The sequence below is a fragment of the Ptychodera flava genome, chromosome 17, assembly GCF_041260155.1.
Source record: "Ptychodera flava strain L36383 chromosome 17, AS_Pfla_20210202, whole genome shotgun sequence".
In the NCBI taxonomy this organism is placed as follows: domain Eukaryota; kingdom Metazoa; phylum Hemichordata; class Enteropneusta; family Ptychoderidae; genus Ptychodera; species Ptychodera flava.
Genome location: NC_091944.1, coordinates 22,575,772 through 22,593,415, shown reverse-complemented (window position 1 = coordinate 22,593,415; position 17,644 = coordinate 22,575,772). Strand labels below are relative to the sequence as shown.

The 17,644-nt window shown below is 39.7% G+C and overlaps 2 protein-coding genes across 2 annotated transcripts in view; one reads left to right on the top strand and one right to left on the bottom strand.

Moving 5' to 3' along the window:
* The window catches only part of LOC139115806 (gamma-tubulin complex component 5-like), a 36,816-nt gene extending 27,926 nt beyond the window's left edge, over positions 1-8,890 (bottom strand). The window contains exons 1-3 of the mRNA XM_070678174.1: positions 8,772-8,890; positions 4,015-4,121; positions 2,497-2,608 (exon numbers count right to left, since the gene is read on the bottom strand). Coding sequence (XP_070534275.1) covers positions 2,497-2,608; positions 4,015-4,121; positions 8,772-8,840 — 288 coding nt within the window. The 5' untranslated portion in view covers positions 8,841-8,890. The remainder of the gene's footprint in view (positions 1-2,496; positions 2,609-4,014; positions 4,122-8,771) is intronic.
* Positions 8,891-8,900: 10 nt separating this feature from the next.
* LOC139115807 (small ribosomal subunit protein eS8-like) lies at positions 8,901-17,152 on the top strand. Its single transcript, XM_070678176.1, has 6 exons — positions 8,901-8,952; positions 9,868-9,974; positions 10,783-10,882; positions 13,146-13,321; positions 14,419-14,548; positions 16,968-17,152. The coding sequence occupies exons 1-6, from the start codon at positions 8,949-8,951 to the stop codon at positions 17,075-17,077; spliced, it is 627 nt and encodes a 208-aa protein (XP_070534277.1). The 5' UTR covers positions 8,901-8,948; the 3' UTR covers positions 17,078-17,152.
* The last annotated feature ends 492 nt before the right edge of the window (positions 17,153-17,644 follow it).

Below are 17,644 nucleotides of genomic sequence, written 5' to 3'. Positions count from 1 at the left end.
TTGACAATTGTTAATGTACAGAAATGTTGAATTAAGTGAACCCTTGATTACTGCTAACTTAACTAAAATGGCACACTAGCTAAACTGACAAGTTTTATGGTGGTTACCGGTAGTGCCAATTCGATTCCACACACGGGTCTATATGCTCAAAGTCACTGAATTTTAAGGACTTTTTCAGCAATTTTCAAGAACTTTTGAGGTCTAAAATACCATTTTCCAGATATCACTTTGATGAAGTACTATTTTTATCAGTTTGCAACAGTGTGCGAAATTAACGTCGGTCTGACGGTCCGAACCGACAGATTTCTCGTCGGGCCGAAAGTTTTTAGCAACATGTCGGTCCTTATGACCGACTGGAATTTGGAATAGATGATGAAAATTTCTCCGTCAAGACCTGTAACAGATGCAGATAGTGACTAACTTTGAATCATATGATTCAGACTTGAATGTCATGCACCTATCAATGATTTCCACCGTGCGAGTGCAGGGCAAGACGGGATATTGATCGCACTTCGTGTCCTGGTACTGGGGAATTCGATCTATGGTACGCCAGACGGGGAAGGGGTGACAATGTCGCAACATAGTAATTTTTTGTCTTTCGACGTTTTACATTTACGGAGTCTAATCTCTCCGATCGAGGCGCATAGCACAGTGCAGCTGATTACATTCAGATCAGTATGAATTACGTCCGTGCATGCACATTCTAGCAATGGAATGGATTTATTTTGGTGCAACAATGCTTTTATCAAACTGACTCCGTTTTCTTTGCTTTGATTTTCAATATACGCGTTCAAAACATAAACTGTTCATAGATGAGTTTAAGACAAAAACCTACTGAGAGTACAGTGCTGTTGCCTAAACATATTTGGTTTTGAACATGGAGATATTTTTTTACCTCCATGATTTTGAACTACGCACAATACAAAGATAAGATGTTACACGACAGCCCAATAGTGCTACCTGCAGTCGACAGTCAAGTTCACGTTTCGCTACGTTTGTTTCTGGACCACTAGAACATCTTGCTTGCTCATTGGTCTTCAACCAAAGTTCACAAGACCGACTGTTAGCACAATATATCGTCGTGATAACAAGTGTACATTTTATAAAACAGAGCGGCCTTATCATGTAACAGTTTTGTCGTGTATACTCTCAGAGGCTGAGGGCTTCAAATTGTTTCGATGTATACCGTTTTACGACAGGCATGCAAAACTCACCGTCATCCTGGGCTCTACGCCTAAATATCGCAAAAAATTACGTCTTTTAATATTTTACGGTATCATTAACTGGTCGTGTCGCGATCGTTTTCAGCAGTATAGAGTGTCTGTCAAACTTTTCAGAATCCTTTTAAAAGGCGATGAGACCCAGCAATCGCTCAGTGAAAACTTTTCAATCAGAAAATATGCATTCATTTCCGCGAGTGGCAACGTGTGCCATTCATGTTGTCTGCAATTTCTATAATCGAGAAAAAAGTTACGATACTTGTCCTTTTAATTAAAAGTATAACTTCACCTGTTTCTTCACGAATGCAACAGAGGCCACATTTTTAAGCACATTAATTTTTGAAAAATTTTGAAAGTAAGCCATACGTCATATCAAAATACATACCAAGTATTTTCTTCCTTCTGTTTTACATTACAATTAAAAAAGACGTAGTGATCAATGTTTGCATAAAATTATTCACACACTCCCCTTACTCATGACCGTTTTCAGGGTACTAGGGTATTCACTCACTCCTCTACCACTCACGTTGGCTAATTTCAGAAGTGATTTTCAGCTCGCCAAGCATTTTCAAATCACAATATCACATGCCCTGGTGTAGTGTACAATTTTACACAGCCATATAGAGAACATCATCTCCCATAGACTGAGAGACAAAATGTCTTGCTTTCATCACCCACACGTAGTCAGTGCATGAGCCTGTATTCGCCGGCCCCTGGGTGTTTTACATCACTTTATGGTCCGAAAGTGGGGGATTTGGCATTGCCAAAAAAAAGGTCAAATTCTCCTGTTAGTCCCGTAGTCCCCCCCCCCCCCTCCCATGGTGGAAAAACATTGATAAATGTGTGCGCATGACAGTGAGGAAGATGAGGGCTGTGATCTTTTTCAGATTCCAGATCATATAGCTGCTGAATGATGCATTAACTTACTCTATTCTGCAATCTATGTGAACAATAGTCCTTTTGTATTGATAAAAGGACATGAAAAATTAAATATTACAACATTCAAAAGCATATATAGTAATTATAGTCGAGAGAGTGTTGACTTTAATGGTCGTTAACAACAGCATTAACAACAGCATTTATTGAGGACCGGCAGTTTTCTGTAAGGACCTGAAGCTTTGGCTTGGTGCAGGTCCTTATGACCTGAAGCTATTTTCTCTTAATTTCGCACACTGGTTTGCAAGCTTGGCTATATGTGCGTATTCTTGCAATATGGTTACAGAGGCCTGCTAGCAAGCAACAAGCAACTGTGGAATACACATCTATAGAGCTGTACCTTGGTATGACTTTCTCCTGAAGATAGCGGTGAGTTCAGGAAGCTGTCCGTCAGTTTTTTGAAAGCTTCCTTTTTCTCAGGCTGGGAATGCACAGCAAACTTTTCACAGACGCTACAAGGAAAAAATTACAAAATATTGTGTCAACTGCACACATCAACATGAGTACATGTCTGTTTTATTACATGGCTGCAGATTTTTAGCTGTGTAGGATTATCACACCGCTAAAAACTGTCAATACCTTCTTTTGAGAGGAATTTATAGGCATATTTTATGAATGGCCTACTTTAAACCATACTGGTGGCAAAGTGCACAAAGATGATTTTCACAGCTTTCTAGTATTCCGGTTACTATTTAATACAATTATGAAATGGATGTAGTGATTGCAATGGGAAGGTACCAGTAGAATCAGAAGTGTTGCCATTTATGTCCTTGACAAGCCGAACTAAAGAAGATTCCAGAGGGCAAGAGGGTAAATAGTCATGCACACACTCTAAGACTTTACTTTATTATGATTCATATGAACCTCTGAGAAAGCATGAGATAAATGACTTTTGGGTACTTTACTCACAATCTTTCACTGAATTACAGTGTCAAAAACGGTAGACTGGGATTGGTGTGATGAGAGCTTTTAAACAGAAAGTTACAGAACCGTGGGTGCACAATAGGGGACGCAGCCATTTGCATACACTGGGTGGGAATTTTTTAATTCTCATAACATGGCTTTGACTGTATGAGAAATTTGAATAATCATGATGGGCACTTTTGTGACTTATGCAAATGGGGTCAAATGGTCGTACAGGGAACACATTTTGAAACATATGCAACGCTCTCAAACAAAATATGGAACATTTTTTCAATTATTTTCGACTCAGGTTCAGTCGCTGTATATTCACAGACATCATACATGTATGCAAGCAAGATTCAATGACAATGAACACTTGAAACATGACAAAATTATGGGATTCCGGGACCAAACACGGCACGTCCCATCAGTAGCATGGCAACTTTTTAATACATTTGCATAGATTTACGATAATCCGGCTTTTATAGGGGAAGTTCCTGTGTAAGATTAACCCTTTTCCTGCCAGACAGTATCACTTCCCCATCAGCTAAGTCAGTAAAAAGTGGTATTGAGTCAAAACATGACGTATTTTCACTCACTTGGCTTGGTCTGTATAGCATCTTTAGTCCAAAAAAAATCAAGTTTACAGTATTTATGTTTTCAACAGCCTTCAAAAGTACATTATTATGTTAAAATACAATACCGGTATATGAAATATGTTGTGTTTCATTAATTTTAACCATCTTGACCTGATGGTGAAATATGGACTTGGCAGGAAAAGGTTTAATCCTGGTCAGTGGTCATCCTGTTCTACATGTATGACAATCTCCACATTTTGTAGGCGGTAAGGGTCAAACCTTTAATCTTTATGGGTTACCAGACAGTCAGGGGTCAAAAGGTTAAACTTAAAGTGTTATAAGCGGTCAGGGTCAGACTTTGGTGGATTGCTACTTACCCATCTATTGTTCTATCGAGCTTGTGACTATCTACATTCAGAAAGCGATGAAAGCGGAAATTTGACAGTGCAAACTGCACTGATGTTTGAAAGTTTTCACTGTCTTCCTGCAATAAAACAAAATCATAATAGTGGATTGTGAGTCCAAATGCATGATTATATATCAACACGGCGTAGCCCTATGACGAAATGATTAAATGTTAAAGCCCCAGTATTTGTAACTTTTAACAATTTTTTTCATATTTTTGATCAAAATGACATCTCAGTTTGTGAAAGTAGACCATAATTAATACTGAATCGCATGGTTTGCATGCCCAGCACAGTAAAAGGAGTGAAAAATGACTTCTTGTCCGGACCAGAAGTAAGGCTTTGTTGACACACGAAATGAAACGTAATCACACCATTGCGCATGCTCAACCACATCTACGCAAGTTTACTGTGGTGTCCATAGAAACTTACGCTCTTCGAAAAGGTCTGGTCCTTCGAAACTGGAGACTCAGCAAAAACGCGCGAAAGTTGGGTGAAATACCGGAAAGATATAAATATGTAAGTGTTAACAGATTGTTCCGACTATAATGAGCCGTGCAAACAAACGTCTTGAACAGCTAAACTAACGACGGAGGCAGTCGATTGTGAGGTTCATGCACTGCATTGCACGCTGTGACCGGCGGTAGGCCTACGGAGATCAAGTTTGGTGAATGAATTGAGAGAGAAAAAAACATATATGAATAAAATTCAACACTTCACCATTGTAATCATTGATCTAGTCGTTTCTTCCATCATGGAGTATAATGAAAATTTCGTTCATAATAAATGACGGGACTGATTCTGCTCCGTCTACTCAAACGAAGTTTTGTGTACGGCCAGGCTACGCTGCAGGCAACACAGCCTATCAACTTCGCATATCGTTGCCGTAATTGAAAACGCTCAGAAAGGAAAAATTATATCTTGAATGCAGTACAAAAGTCTTACTTATTAAATTTAAAAGTATTTCCAAATAATATCGAACGTAACGGGTATCTAATCCTCACAAGGACTATAGTAGTACAATTATCGGCTAGCTGCGATGCGATGGAGCTCCAGAAGAAGTTCGAACACCAAGAGATCCCGCCCTCACTGCAAAGTCGTCCCCTGCGTACCCAGCCCGACAGCAAACTTACTTCTTGGTTTGATTGTATTGTTTACATATTTTTGTATAAAATTCATGATACATGTATCTGACTTTCACAACTGCACAATTTGCTTAGGACTGTGATTTTGGCTGTAGTCTACAGACGATCGGAGGGAGCACAGTCGCTCAAGAGCTATTCAGCTCTGGGACTATACTACAGTATTCGCCCCATAGACGAGTGTACATAAGCGAGAAACAACCCAAGTCTGGAAACAGAATGGCTATAAAAACCACGCCATGTCACATTCCGTGTCCGATTTCACTGTGAAAATTAGCAAGTTCATCTATCATGTAACCGTCGATCGTTCCCTAGCATTCTCAAAATTCATACCTGGTACTTAATTTGCTTCAAAAACGCTCGTTTTGTGTGATTTTCGGCCGAATTCGACGGACACATCGCCAAAACATAAGCGTGAGCAACATTCCGGTCACCTCACAGTGAACGTTGGGCACCTCCACTTTACTGACGTTAGCGCCGCGTACCCATGAGGGGTGACTGGAAGGTTGTTCACGCCTTATGTTTTGGCGAGGTGTCTTCTGAACTCGGCCTAAAATCACACAAATATTCATACCTGATACTTTATCTGCTTACAAAATGCTCATTTTCAAGTGATTTTCGGCTGAGGTCGAGAGACACCTCGCCAAAACATAAGCGTGAGTAACATTCCAGTCACCCCTCATGGGTAGGCGGCGCCAACGTCAGTAAAGTGGAGGTGCCCAAGAGGTGACCGGAATGTTGCTCACGCTTATGTTTTGGCGATGTGTCCGTCGAATTCGGCCGAAAATCACACAAAACGAGCGTTTTTGAAGCAAATTAAGTACCAGGTATGAATTTTGAGAATGCTAGGGAACGATCGACGGTTACATGATAGATGAACTTGCTAATTTTCACAGTGAAATCGGACACGGAATGTGACATGGCGTGGTTTTTATAGCCATTCTGTTTCCAGACTTGGGTTGTTTCTCGCTTATGTACACTCGTCTATGGGGCGAATAGTACTGTAGTCCCAGAGCTGAATAGCTCTCGAGCGACTGTGGAGGGAGCTAAGGCAGGCCCCAAATTTGCATGGACAATGCCCGGGACAATTATACACGCAGCTCGATGAGAAAGTCATTCACATAAACCTAAATGAAGTGATCAATACAAAACTTTTAAACATCACTGGTTCTGAAAATTTATGATCAATGGTTCTGACCTACGGATTTTACACTGCGGCGTTGTTTTTTTGCGTTTGGCCGGCTACTAGTCCTGTAAGGCTGTACTACATGGAGGTAGTAGACTGTACAAGTGCAGCGGGGCCGGGCCGAGATTGGCGTGGGGCCTGCAGCAAGGTAAAGTGACAGCGTCCATTGCAGAATGCCTGCGTGTTCGCCTTTCGCGTTTGGGAGGAAATTTACCGCTGTATTCAGAATGCCTTTTTACCAGTATAAAAGCTCAAAAACTGATGCAAAAAAGCCAAGAGTCTGTAAATTTCTTAGCAGTAGCTCCATTGTTTTTTCTAAATTTTCGCTTAGATATCAGCCGTGCGTATACTGGTCCCGATCGTTCTGACTCGGGCGTTCACAGCTGTTTAGGGAGCCGTCATTATTTACAACCTGGGGGTCGAGGAATTACATTTGAAACTCCGAAATTTTGAGTCACACCCCAGCCAACCATGACTTTGGGTAACCCCTCTCTAACAGAAATTTTGGCTTACCTGAGCCCATGTAACAATACGTAGATATAAAAGCTCACCTAATAACCAGTCTCCGACCATATATAGTATTGTTAAATGTGGATGGGTAGCAATGTCATTATGGTATGGTTAAATGTCCAAATGGTTGTTGAACTCAAGTCAAATAAATTGACATTTCTATGATAATATAAAGGATGATTCAAAACAGTTCAGTTTTGTCCTAGATCCTGTACACTTATAGTGATATCTGTCGAGAACATTTCTCCATGACCCAGCCTCTCCTTTCACCTCTGGTAACGACTGTAGAAAACTACTGTGTGACATCATCATCACCACTGTCGATCCTCATCTTTACTGTCGCTGGTGCAGTTGAGTGCATGAACAACGATATCATTCTCATCGTCACTATCTTCTCTTTCATAATAAGTATTGATAGTAGTAGCAGCTACTTGTAGTTTTTTTGCCTTGCTTCATCTAGTTGATATTTATTGTTCTGTTAAAGTATTTATTTATTGTTATTTAACTGTCTCAGAGTAAAATATATTTATCAACTTATCATTATTTCATTGAGGACAGAGTAAGACAAAGAAAAACATTTTGAGCACCTCCTTATTAGCTTTCAATTTTTGAATGACCCCAAGGTCGTAAATACTGACGGTTCCCTTACTTGCTGCCAAAGGCCTTCGCGTTCACTGCATTCGACAGCCTACCATACATTGCCAAACTCACAGTTGCGAGTGTAGTGATACGTACCGGCCGCCGCGTACTATGCATAGAATAAGTTATTCTATGCATAGTACGCGGCGGCCGGTACGTATCACTACACTCGCAACTGTGTGAGTGACCAACTGCAGGGTGTGCATATCAGTGCACTGCCGACTGCAGTTTGAATAATCCGTATATAACGCACACTGTACCAGAATAGAATGTCAGCCTCCTCTGCCAAAGTTCCGTATCCTCTGAAACACAGTGGCAGTACGTATTTGAACAGAGAAGAACAAAATAAAACCATTCGCAGGTCATTCAGCCGGCGACCATCCCGGCGACCATGCGACCATGGGCGATTACCCAGGCAGTGTGGCGTGGCATTGCATGGCCCCAGAGAATGTTGCAGGCTCGATGATCATGTCATCAGTATCGGCGTTCTCGGTCATGTGCACAGCCTACAAGTTGTCAACAAACCCGTGCGGCAATCCAACTCGATCGGGCAATATTTAGCGTTTGTATGTCACTACAGGAGCACAAATTTGGCTTATTTCTTTACTGAACAACATTTCACGATGGATGTAAGAGAACAACATGTAATTTCGAACATAAAAAAGGTTAAAAGTTACAAATACTGAGGCTTTAAACCACGGTCCCTCTAATCATGGAGCTAGAAACGGATCATATAATACAAGCATTTCATACTCATTTTAATACAACACATGGCTTTGTGTGTAGTACTTCAAACTTCTGGTTTCTCCTGTTTGAAGTCTGAACAGTGAAGATTTAATGATTTAATGGCGAAGCCTTCGCAAAGCGACGATCAATGTGCCTCTGAGTGTGTGTGCGTGCATGGATTTTTACATCCATGGTGCGTGCAGGGGGGGGGGGGGGTGACGAGGAGAGAAATGTTTCCACTTGGTACAGTCACGGGTTTTATCAGTTCATCTTCAGCTGTTGTAAAATCTTACACTGAACATTAAATATGCTGGACTTGCTGAATCGTCGACTGCCGAAATGAGGGTGGATCCAAAGAAGAAGGTTTGAAAGTCCCGCCTTTCGAACTCGAAGTTCATTCGCCACAGACTGCTCAGAGTACATGTACATGACAGGACGCGTTCTCAAAAATGTTTCCAAATGTTGTTATGTATCCCTAAGGTGGCGCTTTCTGTGGAACAAAAGCATGTATATTTTCATGCAATTACCTCAAATCCCGTCAAATGTTTGATCAGTCTTCTTGTATCCTTATCAACTTTTTTGTCCAAATATGCCATGTTTTCCCATGTCGAGAAATGATACAACCTTTGACCCGAGTTCGGTGGTTTGTTGTTAATGTACTACCCACAATACCTTGCAGTACTCTCTTTCCTGTCACCGCCATCATGGGTGAGTTGTGAGCAGAAAACCCAAAATAAAATATCTACCGCAATCACATATTACTTGGGATCATCCACTTCCATACATGCATTTTGATGGTCACACTATAGTTATTAATTCGTACCAACTTGTTACTTACTGTAATTTTCAAATGATTAAGCGTTAATTCGTCATACTTCTCGGTTGGTACACCCGTGTTGTTCATGGATTGGCCGTCAGACTGCAGACTGACATTGGTTCTACTTTGGTAGTTCGGTCTTTTTGTACTACTCTTACGGAGACGGGGTCTCCAAAATGCAGTCTTTAACTTGAATCTACAGCATCTTAATCTCCTAGGCAAAGCGAGGACATTTTGTATCTCTTACCAGGGCTGGAAAGTTTCGTGGTCGTACATACAGTTCCATCCCGGCCATCCCGGAATACAGTTGATGATACTGTAACGATACACACAATGTTTTGATGTCGTTTGTCTTGATAGGCACACTAGGGTGATGCCATTCTAGTCAAAGGTTTATTCCACCCTATGTGAAAATGAGTGACAAGCGTCACTCTTTATCAGAATACGGACTTTATGAAAAACATGAATTTTGCATAAATGGCAATTACCAACAAATGTTACATGAATGTTGCATGTATGTGCAACTTCTCTCGCCAACCATGAATCGCCATTTTCGATGAGGACAACATAAACAGGGTAAAACCCTTGAGCTGCCCAGTGTAGTGTAGAGAAAATGCAGCCTTTAGGACTTTAAATTCATAAGTGTCGCATAAGCCATCATTCTTCATCCCACACGTTAGTTTTACTCAGCAACTCGGCAACACTTTTTGCAAGCATTCAGAAACTCTGCAACACTTTAGACCAGTGCAGGCAAATTCTAATCCATGGAAATGTTTCATGACTCCATACTTCTATTCTTTCAACAGGTATTTCGCGTGACAATTGGCACAAGCGCCGTAAAACAGGAGGTAAAAGGAAACCCCTGAGAAAGAAGAGGAAGTTTGAACTCGGAAGACCAGCTGCAAATACCAAGGTAACTTTATACCTTAAAGTCATGTAACTAAGGTTACTGAAAGTATTCACATAGGCTTACTCTAACTTATCCATGTACAATCCGTTTGTATTTGGAAGATAGTATAAAATATGTCACATATAACAGGTATGCTGTGTAAAGTGTTTTTGTATACAAAATGAGCGTCTTCTATTTTTGCTGCACTTCTGTAGCTTTCAACTTAAAATTGCTCTCTCCAACGATTTTTTGGTATTTTGCTATCTTATGAAGTAAACTTTGATGACCTTTTTTATCAAACAAAATTCTGTTGGCTATTTTCAGTTTCCAGCAACCCTAACTTCATCGAAATTAAGAGCTTGTTATGGTTGAGAGCATTGTTAGAGAAGAAAATAATTTGGCCAGTTTCAGAGTCAATTTAAAAGATGTTTCTATATAATTAACAAGAGGGCATACCGCTGATCGCAAATGACGTCACATTTCCCTCATTTATGTATAACATTAATATTTGTCCGCATTTTCAGCATAAACAGCGAAAAGATAACCTGCCAGTGTTACAATGGCTTCAAAAAGTCAAACTGATTTGAATGAATTTATGGTTTTGAGGACAAGCTACAACAACAGCCGCGCATACAACGACAACATTTGTCCGAATTTCAGGCAGCCTTGTCCGAAGTCGCGCACGTGCAGCTATATTTAGTAACAAACCTGAAATCGCGATCTACGCTATTGCGATGGTCATAGTTCACATGAAAGCCCAAGTGCTCCTGTAAAATATGTAAAATGCTTAATATGTCTACTTGACGTGTTATGTACATCTTGATTTTCTCAGCTTGGCGCCAAGAGAGTGCACTTGGTGAGATGCCGTGGTGGAAATCTGAAATTCCGTGCTCTTCGTCTGGACCAAGGAAATATGTCCTGGGGATCAGAAGGTAAATGTGCTTGACCTTGCAATCTTTAGGAGTTTTGCAGCACGTGAAACATAGAAAAGAGCCAGTTAGTAAGAGCCAGTTACTAGTTGTCTGTTGCAAAAGTTGTACAGTAGGCATGTGTGTGTACTTCTTGATGTCAAAGTCACCTGTCACTGTCGTTTTCATCACAATGTCCCAAAAGGTATCTGTTTCTTTAACCCTTTGCACCCTGACCCCCTGGTACCCTATGAAATCATGTGGACATGTCTGTCCGAACTGGGTTCAAAGGGTTAAAGGCCCTTTTGGTGATCCTTTGGATCGTCTTTGTTAGTCCCCACGGACACCGTCCGGGGGGACTTATAGGTTTGGTCATGTCCGTGCGTGCGTGCGTGCGTGTGTGCGTCCGTCCGTGCGTCCGTCCGTTCACGCAGATATCTCAGAGACGCCTGGAGCGATTTCGTTCAAACTTGGTACAAGGATAGTACCCTACCTCATACAGATGCACATCGATTTGTTTCACAATGCGATCAAATTGGCCGTGTTAGAGGACTTTTTAGTTTTCACCTCCATAGACTCCCATGTATAAGGCAGTCCATAGACTTCCATGTATAAGGCAGTCCATAGACTCCCATGTATAAGGCAGTACATAGACTCCCATGTATAAGGCAGTCCATAGACTCCCATGTTTAAGGAAGTCCATAGACTCCCATGTATAAGGCAGTCCATGGACTCCCATGTAAAAGGCAGTCCATAGACTCCCATGTATAAGGCAGTCCATAGACTCCCATGTATAAGGCCAAGAAAAATAAAAATTTAGTTTCTCATCGTATTCATATTGCAAAAAGGATGCAGTTACACAGTTTTTAGTCCCCAAAGATAAAGTCAAGGGGGCTTTTAGATTGGGTCATGTCCGTCCGTGAGTCCATCCATGAGTCCATCCGTTCACGCAGATATCTCAGACACTTTGACAAAATGTCACGTGACCTTGGTGACCTTTGACCTCAAATATACATATTTGTGCATAACTCAGTAACCACAAGTGCTACACCCTTCATATTTGGTATGATGGGACACCTTATGACGCCACATATTGTACCTCATTAATTATGTGCATATCTAATTTGAGCAAGCAAATAGAGCTAGAGGTCTGATTTTTGGTATATAGGGATAACTTAGCACTACAATTTTTTTGACAAAATGTCACGTGACCTCGTTGACCTTTGACCTCAAATATACATATTTTTCCCTAACTCGGTAACCACAAGTGCTACACCCTTCATGTTTGGTATGATTGGACACCTTATGACGCCACATTATGACATACTGTACCTCAATAATTATGCGCATATCTCATTCTGAGCGAGCCAATAGAGCTGGATATCTGATTTTTGGTATATAGGGATAACTATAGGAGAGAAATTTTTGACCAAATGTCATGTGACCTCGATGACCTTTACCTAAAATATATGTTTGTGTCAATAAATAAGTAACCACAAGTGCTATGTCCTTTGTATTTAGTAGGATGGGAGACCTTATGACAACACACGCTTTGCCTCATTAATTATGTATACATCTAATTCTGGGCAAGCGAATAGAGCTAGAGATCTGATTTTTTGGCATATAGGGATTAATTAGCAATATAATTTTTTTTTCAAAATGCCATGTGACCTCGATGACCTTTGACTTGATTATACATATATATGCATATTTCAGTAACCACAAGTTCTATACCCTCCAATTTGATAGGATATTAGACCTTAAGATGTCACATCTTGTACCTCATTTATAATGCGCATATGTATTTCTTGGCTGGCCAATACTGCTAGAGGTCTGATCTTTTTTCCTGATTTAGAACCATAACTTAGACATGCCTCATGTGTTTCAAATTGGGAACAACGACATAGACCTATGTGCCCATAGATCTCAACATATACACTCCAGTGATACTTCTTAATGACCACATTTTCCTGCCCCATCAAGACTAATACTCCTATTACAAGTGGGGACTATGTCATTGTAAATGACTTGTTGAGTTAATGGTTGTATCACAGTATTCGATATATCTAATTCTGTATTTTTTCCATTTTATATTCTGAATAATTACATTAAACATATTTCACTGTCTCCAGTACATTTCATTTAAGTATTTTCACTTCATGCACTTTATCCCTTTCACACATGTTCAAATATCTGACCAGAGAACAAACACTAAATAGTCCAGGATGGGAGCTACAGTGTCATTGACGCTATTTTTTTTTAATTTTCAACTATTCACCGTATTCAGGGGTTAGCCGTAAAACACGTATTATCGACGTTGTCTACAACGCCAGCAACAACGAGCTTGTGAGAACCAAAACTATTGTAAAGAACTGTATCGTGCAGGTTGATTCAACGCCGTTCAGGCAGTGGTACGAGTCACATTATGCTTCACCGCTTGCAAGGAAAAAGGGTGTCAAACTGGTGAGTGATACAAGATCAGAACTAATGCATTGAACAGAATTAAAGAAGTTTCTCAACTTACAATATATTGTATTTTCCCTGTTATTTTGTTTTTTCCTGTGTATGTCTGTATTTTGTCTATCTGTCCACCAACCAAATACACAAAAGTAATTCTTTTGTGGCAAGGTATAATTTTGCTGCACATTTTCTATTCAGGCCATGACATCCAAACGTGAGGAATTTCAGCTGAAATCAATAAGCACCGTAGATGTGATCTGTTTCCAGATTTTATGCATAGGTGTTGAATAACACCTTCTAAAAGTAAATTGACAAAAAATATCTGTATTTCAAAGTACATTAAAACTTGAGGAATTTGCAACTGTACCCTACCGTTTGTTACTAGTTATTTGATATATGGGGGCACAATGGGTTAAAAGGTAAATTCTGTGCAAAAAAAATGTCTATTTACAGAAAAACCTTTACATGAGTGGAAAGTTAGGAAGGTTGTGAGAATTGCAAAAACCCATGGACTATGACACTCTTAGGCCTAATCATACACAACATTAATAGGCACATCTCATGATATGCGATTCATGCTACGTCTCATGAGTGCCAGTCATGATGAAGCAAGATATCAGAAATTTATCATCATTTCCCTGATTCTACTACAAAATACCTATCGTGTATCATGTCAAACCTCAATCCAAAATGGAAAGTAATTGCACAATCCTATCTCTGCATCAGATTTTATAGGTCAGCTTGGAAAACTTTCAGAAATTTTTATCACCAGAAGAAAGTTGAAAAGATCTGTGTGTTGTGGATATTTTATATGTTGTATCTGTAATCAGACCTAGCCATCGAAACCATTTACACTGAGAACAAATGGCATAATAGACATCTGAACTGGAATGTAGAACTAGTTCATAGTGTATCATTACAAAAACAAAAATACATTCCAATTTGAAAGGATAAAATTTTGGTTTTGATAACTTAACCTGCCAAATATCAAAACATTTTCATAGATCAACTGAGTTATTGTATGAGTTCTATTTCAGGAAACTGGTCAAAACTTTGAATACAGCTTTTTGTCTCATTTTTTTGCGTCATGTTCCCAACAGAGTGAACAAGAAGATGAAGCCATTAACAAAAAGCGGTCAAAGAAAACACAGAAAAAATACGATGAGAGGAAGAAGACGGCTGCGGTAGCCCTAAATCTTACAGAGCAGTTCGGTACAGGTCGTTTATATGGTAAGTGGTTGGTCTTCTCAATATTTTTCCTCAACATCAGTGCTGTGCTTTGAAAGTCCCGTCTGCAAGGAGATGAGTTTATCAATGTGCTGTACAGGTCTCGTAGGCGGGTTTTACTCCCTGCTCTGTAACAGTGCAGCGTAGACCCTGAGATTAAGAATAAGGCAGAGTGATGAAATTTTGTTTGAGTAATTCTTATGGCACACAGCTGCGCCGTTTTGGCAATACAGCAAGTGCCAGGGAAGACCCTACTTGTCATAGTTACACTGACTGCCTGAGTCGTACACTTAGTGACTGTTCACCACATCTACTGAGAAAAGCACTGGCAAAGCTTGAGAGTGAACTGTACTATCCTTCAAACATACGGTAAACTAAAATATTTATAAAGGAAAACAAGAAATAATTCTTTCTTAAATAGTACATGAAGTGTCTAGGCATTACTTAACAACACTGCGGTGGACATTCAACTACCATGTCGTGATATACTGTTTCTTTGTGTCGATCTCTGACATGAAAAACATTTGCCATCAAGCGAAGGAAAACAAAATAATTCATTCATGCAGCATGGCACTTGTGCATAAATAAAAATAGCGCCAATGGCACTTGATCACAACGGGCACATTGTGAAACTACTCTATCTCTGGGTACACCTGTACATGAAATACTGAATGGGTAGGTGCTGCGGGTTTGGAGTTTGTCAGTAAATGCACACAGAAAACAAAGTCCCGAAGTAGCGAATTCCAGCCATTTTCAAACCACACTGTTTGTCAGTGGGGTAAGCAATATTCGCAAAAATCACATTTCCAGGCTAATAGACTATGTTTTACGAAATCACACGTCCTTATTACAAAATAAAACGATCTTTGTCTAACTGCTGCTCCGTTTGGCTCCATTTTTCGGAATCGGAACCTTGGAATTAGTCTGAATATCTCTACCAAATATCAATGCAGTCTGTTCAGCGGTTTTTGACTTTTTGTCGTTTACGGAAAATGGACACTGTCCACCACCGGTTGAAGCTAACCCTATATCACAACTTCCAGATGTGATAATGACCTATGGTCATTATGTTAAAAAATACCGCCAATGGCGCTTGGACATAATGACCGCCTAGTATTATCGGCATTTATCAACAACCACACTCACTGTGAATTAGACAGACCACGAAGTCAATGAGCAACATATAGCTGAAAGACTATTTTTCACATTGCGATTTTAAGCTCATTTTATGAGAAAAGAGACATGTATATGTATATGGAGAAAAAGCAGAAGACATATTTGTAAATTGTTTGTTAAGTGACAATCATATATGCATCTCTTGAAATTTTGTGGTTGTAAGGTATAACAGTAGTGTAAGAATAATGAGGTATGAATAAGTTAGTAAAGCTAAGTTGACAGTAATTAAGATTACAAAATTATACACTAAGCTGGGGAAATCTGATTGAAATAAATGTTGAAAAGTAGCAAAGTCATGGTCATCTTTTGTCTAATACCTTGTGTAAGTTCATGAACTTTACATAAATCTTGCTATAGATTTGTTGCTAATGGGCAATAACTGTGTTTCAGATCATTTGAGAGAGCAATCTATCCATGACAGGTTTAAATTGTAATATACTTCTATTTAAAGGAGAGAAACTTCTCAAATAATTTCTTTCCCTGTAATTTGCTGTGAGAACACATGGACAGATGCTCAGGACTCTATGCTGGTGCTACCTTGATAACTAACCTACAACTTGTAACGTCATTGTCTAACCTGTTCACCCCAATTTCCTGTAGACAGGTCCACACTCTCCAATTGATAACAATGGGTTTGGGCCATACCATTGTAGTGAAAGACTGTAACATGTGAGGTTGTGGATACTTAATTCCGGAATGTCAAAGTCTGTATATTGACTCAAGGATGTTTACTTAACAAATGCCTAGGGTCATCTCAAAAGTGAGAATCTAAACTATGAAATATGTTTTTTTTAATGCTTTTGATGCCCAAAAGACCATAGAAATCTCTTATACTTCGAATCAGCCATCCTGCATGTTTCTAACATTCATCAAACCCTCATTTCTGTTCAACAACTCATAAAACAGTCCACATTGCAGGATTGGTGTACATTCCAAAACTACATATATGAAAGACCCCTAAAATCAATTAGATAAAAAGGGGGGTTAGAAATTTCCCAAAACTATCTAACCGGCGCTCCGTTTGGCTCCATTTTTCGGAATTGGAACTTTGGAACCAGTCTATGTATCGGTATCAAATATCAACGCAGTCTGTTCAGCAGTTTTTGACTTTTTGTCGTTTACGGAAATGGACCACATCAAACACCGGTTGAAACCACCTCTATATCACAACTTCCAGTTGTGATAAAAAGCAGTAGACTGCAGAAAGTCAGTGAATAAAAGTAACACGGTTCTCTTTTTTTCACAGCGTGCATCTCATCAAGACCGGGTCAATGCGGCAGGGCCGATGGCTACATCCTAGAGGGCAAGGAATTGGACTTCTATGTGAGAAAGATCAAAGCAAAGAAAGGCAAATAAGATTCCAGCCTCTCAAACTTTTTTCAAAGTCAAGTGTACAATTACAAAGTCAAAAGTAAAATGCGCTGACAAGTATTGTTGGTGTTGGTGTTTTTGTACTGGTTGATACAGGTGATTGGTGTGTGTGTGTGTGTGTGTGTGTGTGTGTGAAGGTTTGTAGACTATGTATAAAGTACTGGTTGCAGATTAATGTGCAGGGAACAAAAAGCTTTTCAGTTAAGATTTCAATTTTGATCTGCACATCTTACACTGCCTAAAATATGCTATTTAAGCATTAGTGTATCTCTCCCGGCCCATAATGGACAAATTATAGGCCGGGAGGGGGTACATACTATACTATTGATTTTACAGTTTTGGTGATGCCAATGAATTTGTAGATATAGAAAATATCTTAGGCCTCAATACTGGATAATCAGATATGCTCTCAGTAATAATCTGAGGGCATGATGTCACAAAACCGCTGGTATTGAAAAAGCTGTAATCAGATTGCCAATATGCTCTCTCTCAGTAATGTACCATAATATTATAGGCTGCTTTTGTGGTATGCATATACCTCTATATGTATGA